The 7,402-nt window shown below is 41.4% G+C and overlaps 1 protein-coding gene across 3 annotated transcripts; it reads left to right on the forward strand.

Annotated features, from left to right (window-relative positions):
• The first annotated feature begins 178 nt into the window (after window positions 1-178).
• LOC119479386 (sulfotransferase 1C1-like) lies at window positions 179-7,382 on the forward strand. 3 transcript variants are annotated; one of them, XR_005204668.1, is made up of 8 exons: window positions 179-746; window positions 1,579-1,707; window positions 2,334-2,431; window positions 3,438-3,564; window positions 4,406-4,500; window positions 4,579-4,759; window positions 4,866-4,927; window positions 5,018-5,069. XR_005204668.1 is itself a non-coding variant. In XM_037754910.1 (7 exons), the coding sequence occupies exons 1-7, from the start codon at window positions 560-562 to the stop codon at window positions 6,924-6,926; spliced, it is 930 nt and encodes a 309-aa protein (XP_037610838.1). In that variant the 5' UTR covers window positions 179-559; the 3' UTR covers window positions 6,927-7,382. The 3 variants fall into 3 exon arrangements, 2 of the variants coding, with proteins under 2 accessions (XP_037610838.1, XP_037610839.1); XM_037754910.1 differs by lacking the exons at window positions 4,866-4,927; window positions 5,018-5,069 and adding an exon at window positions 6,814-7,382; XM_037754911.1 differs by lacking the exon at window positions 5,018-5,069 and having other exon boundaries at window positions 4,866-4,993.
• Window positions 7,383-7,402: the final 20 nt, after the last annotated feature.

Raw genomic sequence — 7,402 nt, forward strand, 5'->3', positions numbered from 1 at the left:
CTATTGCAGCTTATCACGTAAACAATATATAAGACCAAAAGTGCTGTGACTGAGTATCTATCTAACATCTTGTAGTGTACTGTTTAGGTGTAAAATGAGTACATCATCACACTGACACTGTAAAATATTAACAGAACACGGGAGAAGACGGGAGTTTGCAGCAGGACACACAGTATCAGCATTGATTGATGGAGAGACCTTCGTCTGGTCAGCTAACATTACTGCCAAGCAGGTGAAATATAGAGTGATATTGTGGTTTTAGCTGACGTGTGTCGTCTTACTGTTTTGACCAATGCGCATTCATGTCTATGTAGAGCGAGCACAAGCGCGAGCGTGAGCAACAGGACGCTGACTTTAGTTGACTTAACAGCTTAACTGGTTTCGCCGATTTTTAAACATTGATCAAGGAGGAGGAGATTTGCAAAAGCCAGCAGAGAGAGGAGCTGCTGTAGACAGGACATCAGAAAGAACCACCGTACCGGCTTCACATGAGCCCTTTTACAATCAGAATTTGGCTCCTGATTCTTGTTTTTCTCGACTAACTCAACTTTTGTCAGTCATGTCGGAGGAAGAACAGTTGTCCTACAGCGAAGCCATGGAGAAGGCGAGCCCCTCTATCACCCGCTTCCCTCTCATCCCCATCAGAGGAGTTCCTCTCATGAACCTCATCGCCAACAACTGGGACGACATCTGGGCTTTCCGTCCTGACCCCTCAGATCTCCTCATCGCCACCTACCCCAAAGCAGGTACTTCAGTTCAGGTCTACGTGAGTAATCGGTTTTGGACGTGACTTTTTTTATGTCATGTGTTGCATTTTTGTTGAAGTTCTGTTAGTGTGGCACCAGTGGTGAAATGTAACTAAGTACATTTACTAGGGCTGTCAATCGATTAAAATATTTAATCATGATTAATCGCATGATTGTCTAAAGATAATCGTGATTAATCGCAAATTAATCAAACATTTTTGTATCTGTTCGAAATGTACCTTAAAGGGACTGTTTGTAACTTCTTACACGTATAAATCAATCCGGGTCGGTGTCCCATGCGCGCTCGCGTGTGGCTACGCTGTTTAGACTCAGACTCCAACACAAACTACACGGAAGCACCAAAACCACAAAGTTATATCTAGTGAACCCCGTCTGTTAAACAGTGTTGGCCGCGGTCGGAGGACGCGGTCGGAGGACACGGGGGAGACCGTAGCTTTGGTCTCCAGGGCCGGAGTCTCTGCTGTACTCTGCTCCTCTGCCTGCTTGCCTTCACTCACACACCGCGCTCGCTCTCGCTATTTCACTCCACCCCACGTGCATGCACGCACACTCCACACTGCAGAAGAGTTGGTTTAGCTCTGAGAATATCTAGTAAATGTACAGTGGACGTTTGTGCAGAAATAAATGCTGCAGCTCCTCCAGACCAACAGAGGTTTCCTGTGTCTTGTCAAGTGATGTTCTAGGAGTTAATGTGTTGGTTATTTTGGTGAGGGTGTAAGGGGGGAATTTCTCCTCAAACTGGTGAGATTCAATACATGGAAAGTATCCTATTCCTTCAACTCAGCGTTAATTTGTGTTTTGTGGACATAAGGGACCACATGGACCCAGGAGATAGTTGACCTGCTCCTTCACAACGGAGATGCTGAGGCCTGCAGACGAGCACCAACATACCTCCGCAGTCCTTGCCTGGAGTGGTTCTCCCCACCACCCATCCCCTCAGGTGTGTATTTAGGTGGTTATGTTTGTATGTGTGTGATTGTACTGACCAGCTTTAATTAAGTCCATCTTCAAGTGCACTTTGTGTCCACTAGTTTTTCCTGAAACTTAAGATATCTTTTCCAAATACATCCTCCATTTAGGTCTGACTGTCAGAACTCAAATCAAATTCCTGGAGGAATGTTTTCATTACATCTTGTTTCTACCATCTTAAACAGGGTCAATAAACTATTAATCCATAAACATTTCACTAAGTGCCAAAATGCCTAACCTGACCGACAAGACAGGCATGGGGGGGATGTAGGATTTAATAATTTCCCAGTAAAATAAGGAGTAAGTTAATTAGACTTTAAGAAAAAGATAATATGACATTTTCATAAATATGTTTAGGCTATTTGCTTTCTAGTTGAGAGTTAAATGAGAAGATACCACTCTATTTCTATACGGTAATGAAGCTACAGCTAGCAGCCAGCTAAAGATAACTTGTTAATCAGTTGACGGTCATAAAGCAGCTGTAGTCCATCTCTGTGCATTAGTGGGACTTACCCATAACATAACATGGAATCTGAGATAGTATGTACAAGTGTGTTTCAACTCTTTCATATATCCTCTCCCCTGAACTTCTTTCAGGTCTTGATCTTCTGAAGACCATGGATCCTCCAAGAATTATCAAGACACATCTTCCTTTCCACTTGGTGCCTCCTGCATTTTGGGAAAACAAGTGTAAGGTAAGATTTAACTGAGTCAACTGAGAGCAAAATCCTGCAGTGAATTTTATTGCTTCACACTGAACAATAGGGGATAAGGTTCGTGATACACTGCACGTAAATGGGGTGAGAGGTTAAAGGGTAACTTCGGTATTTTTCTATCCTATTTTTTGTTGTTGTCTAAAAAGCCCCTACATGGCACGGTTCTGCTCGACTCGACTCACTTTTGGTGCCAGGTCCTTTTCTCTATGTTTCCACTGAAGATAGTACCCCCTCAGTGTAGACAGGATTCTCAGCTGATCGCCGTAACGACGTCGGCATAGTGTACGTAATGTGTCCAGTGTAGTGGTGTAGTTTTGCGAGCTGCCCTTTTTTAAAATCTGTGTTGAGTGAATTAAAAATTGCTATTGACGCTATTGGCGGTAGCTTGGCTAAATGTTGGGTTTGTGCAAGATGTCCCATGTCACGCTAGTGACCAATCAGTGGTCTGAAGTGTTTTAACTCCACCTTCTATCGGCGCAGCTCGCTTGCAACCTCGACTGAACTGGGACCGAGAATGGAGTATAGTTCTATTGAGACAGTGGCAAAAACAAGCACTTTTAGCGGACATAATTTGATGGCGCGGAATTGCCCAAAGCGATTACATTGAGGCCCGTACAGCAGCCGCTCCGAGCTCAGCGGGCTACGGCCCTTTTGATTCTGTGGCGAGGTGCGGCCAAACTAAAAGTTGGGGATAGTAGAGTACCGGCAGCCAATCAGAAAACAAAGTCCTGTGACATGTTGACCTATGCTACAAAGATTTTCTTCCCGCCTGAAACACATGAACACGCGGTGTGTTTTCGGTGTTATCCCTACTGGACCAATGTTGTGCCCATTTTGTCACTTTGACACATGGGAAAAAAGTCCAGATTGAAATATACCTTAGTTACCCTTTAACAATACAATGCCATACAACTGCCACATTAAGTTACCATTGTCTGCATTGTTGTAAATCAATTTTACATGTCCCTCCTGATTGTGTGTACAGACTATCTATGTGGCACGCAACGCCAAAGACAACATGGTGAGCTACTACCACTTTGAGAAGATGAATCTGACCGCGCCTGAGCCAGGACCCTGGGAGGGCTACATGCCCAAGTTTATGCGAGGAGAGTGTAAGTGGATAAACTGACGGCGTCGTTGCGGAATCGTAGCACCCACCCTCCATTTCCCTCTCAAGTTAATAATGTTAGCTCTGTCAGCCCTTTCCCTGTTGTTTGCACTGTTGCGCCATGTTGACAGCCGGTGAGAGGCACTTTTTTCACACACACACATACGGGCCTTAAGGGTCTTTGTCATTGTTGTTGGTGGAGCAAACAACTGGAGGCAGAGGTGCAAATATGCATTGTAACGAATGGCGGAGTGGGTAGAGCGTGACGTCACTGTGTGTAAAAGAATAGAAATGTTCCCAATCCCATATTTAGCACCTTTAATTCATGGAACAAAATTTATTTATTAGCAACTTACTTATATTTACAACGGTAGACCTATGCTGCAGAGTGTGGGAAATTTGTAAAAACAGTGATTATCCACTTATTAAAGTGGCTTTAATCTATATTTTCATGTTAACAAGGGACAGCGACTACGCATGTGAAAGGTGTCGTTCATAGTCGTGAACCTACAGAGAATCATCACGGAATCATTAAGTCATTAAGACCTCTGCAATCATAAATGTTATTTATAAGGGTTATTGCAGTAATACATCAAGCCAGCAGTTGTAAATATTACCCTGCAGCACCGTCCCAGAAGATAAGTGGGTTAACTGTTCATCAGTGAGTCTTCTAGACGAGTTTAAGAGCTCACTAAAGGGATTTTTCACAACCTGGCAACCCAAAAGCCAATGACTTATAATTGATATATAAAGATAAATATATTTATTAACATTATTAAAATATTTCTTACAACTTAAAACCTTCTACAGTACTGGGAGTAATACCATGAATTCTGTTTCTACAGTGTCATGGGGCTCCTGGTACGATCATGTGAAAGGTTACTGGCTGGAGAGAGAGAAGAAGAATATCCTTTACCTCTTCTATGAGGACATGAAAGAGGTACAGAGAACGTATGGACCCAGTATTACCAAAAGCATATTGTATATACATACTCTTACCTCAGATTGACTCCCCCAGAATCCTCGGCGTGAAGTGGAGCGCATCATGAGGTACCTGGACTTGTCGGTCTCTGATGAGGTCATCAGCAGGATTGTGGAGCTCACGTCCTTCAAGAACATGAAGGAGAACCCGATGACCGACTACTCCTGCGTCCCAGTACATATGTTTGATCAGACCATCTCCCCCTTCATGAGAAAAGGTGCATCAGTCTGCTCCTAATACAGAAGCAAGATATTGATCAAAATAATACGTAAAACAAAATAAGCAGGGCAGGGCATGTACCAATTCCAATGTTTCAAAACTAGGTTGAGTGATCTGCAGTGGGCAAATACAATATCATGAACTCCTCGTCCCACTCCTATTAAAGGTACAGTGTGTAGGATTTGGCAGCATCTAGTGGTGTGGTTGCAGATTGCAACCAGCTGAGTATCCCTACGCTCTCTCCTCCCTTTCCAAGACTGCGGTAACGTGAGCCGCCATATGCAAAGCCGTGGTAACGCTGTTTGCTGGCCGTCCTTACCATAATAACACTACTTTAGAAGCAACAGAAGTCAGACGGCAGCGTGAACGTAAAAACATGAGAGGCTCTCTCTAGAGCCAGTGTTTGGTTTGTCCATTCTGGGCTACTGTAGAAATATGGAGGAGCAACATGGCGGACTCTGCGACGACGACCTGCTCCCTATGTACATATGAAGGGCTCATTCTAAAGTAACGAAAACACGATTCTTAGTTTCAAATGATTACTGTACAGTGAGTTCTCCATTTTTTAGTGCTGTCCGAATGTATATATGACAATTATTATATCCTAGATAGTGGATTGAATGTATCCCACGACAACGTTATTAACTGAGCACTATATACCATCATGCATTGCCCTGAAGCAAAATAGGAGACTGACGAGAGGAAAGAGAGCAACGCAATTGAAATAAATCCTTGAGTTGTGGCGCGAAAATAATGTATTTAATGTGAGCAGAGCAGCGCATCACAACACAAAAATACATGTCAGCATTTATTATGGATGGACTACCAGCAGCAGCAGACATTAATCTGGCACGTTTTAATTGTGCGATAGCAATGACGTCGCCGAGAAAATGACCCGAGTAGTGTCCAAAAGTGTTTTTTTCATTTTGCCGATGAGCTCACAATACAGTCCTCTACATACCGTAGAACTCTCTGGATAGTGAGTAGGGAGTAGTGAATGAGTGACACAACCCATTTCAATTATAACTTCTCCTATTAAGATATATCTTAACTGTGTAATATTATATTGTCATTCATTATCTGCTTCAGAGCTGCATCGATTAATCAATTAGTTGTCAACTATTAAATTTATCGCTAAATATTTTGATAATCAATTAATCAATTAGAGTAATTTTTTAAGAAAAAAAAAGTAAAACTTCTCTGATTCAAGCTTCTTAAATGTGAATATTTTCTGGTTTCTTTACTCCTCTATGACAGTAAACTGCATATCTTTGAGTTGTGGACAAAACAAGACATTTGAGGACATCATCTTGGGCTTTGGGAAACACTGATCGCCATTTTTCGCCATTTACTGACATTTTATTGACCAAACAATTAATCGAGATGATAATCAACAGATTAATCGATAATGAAAATAATTGTTAGTTGCAGCCCTAACTGCTTATACACCAGCATCCTGTTAAGAGTCAAATCTGTTGCTAACTACATAAATAAATACACATCTACTTACTACACTATAGTGCATTAAGCTATTTATTGTATGTTTATATACGACTAAACTTACTTACTTACTATTACTCCTAATAGATCCCCCGAAATGTTACACACTGTTCCTTTAACATCCAATCAACATTATAAGCTTCACAAAGACATTACACACTACTCTGTTATTGTATTGTGTCATATTTTGTCTTCTCCCTGTACTTCACATTATACAGTGTAGTGGCGCCCCCTAGAGGTTCCTGGATTTCTTGCCTTTGCTTCTTTTATTTTTTATAGATTATGAGAACTTTATGCTCAATATAGCTGAAATGATTAGTCGATTAATTGATTAGTTTATAGGCAGAAAATTAATCTGACTCTATTTTGGTAATTGCCTCATCGTTTCTTTATCTTGCAGTGTGGTAATTTGATTTTCTTTAATTTTTGGACCATTTGTAAACATAAGCCTGGGACATTTCATACACCAATTAATCAATTAATAGAAAAAAAATTGGTTGATTTATATATCTAACACTGTTGTATTCTCTCCTGTATCTTCTCTCTTTACAGGTATAGTAGGTGACTGGAGAAACCATTTCACACCCGAGCAATTAAAGACATTTGATGAAGATTACGAAAAGCAAATGAAGGATGTCAATATACCATTCAGGACCAACATTTGACGAGCTAAATGCCAAAATAAAATAATTATAATATTTTTTGAGCCTTGATGTTAAACACTGTAATCGCTGTGCCTCTTGATTTGTAGATACGGAGGAATACCATCCAAATGTACGTTTAAAGGATCAATAAAAATGGGCTCCACAATGCAAGTACATGAGTTTGTAATCATCACTTTATTGCAGCTTATCACGTAAACAATATATAAGACCAAAAGTGTTGTGACTGAGTGGACGCGCCCATTTTCTGCATTGAGACCTCCAACAGAGTCTGCTGACTGCATGGAGCCTATAGAGAGCGCTGGCAGCTGGAGGCATGTGGTTTTTTTGCCCATATGAAGTCATTTTGCAACCCTACACCACACTGTACAAAGCCCAGCCAAAGAAGGGAGGCTGCACGAGACACGAGCAACAAAGACTAAAAGTAATGAGCTGGAAAGTCAATCATATGAAAATGGACAGAGGACACAAAAACACAA

The sequence above is a fragment of the Sebastes umbrosus genome, chromosome 20, assembly GCF_015220745.1.
Source record: "Sebastes umbrosus isolate fSebUmb1 chromosome 20, fSebUmb1.pri, whole genome shotgun sequence".
Taxonomy (NCBI): Eukaryota; Metazoa; Chordata; class Actinopteri; order Perciformes; family Sebastidae; genus Sebastes; species Sebastes umbrosus.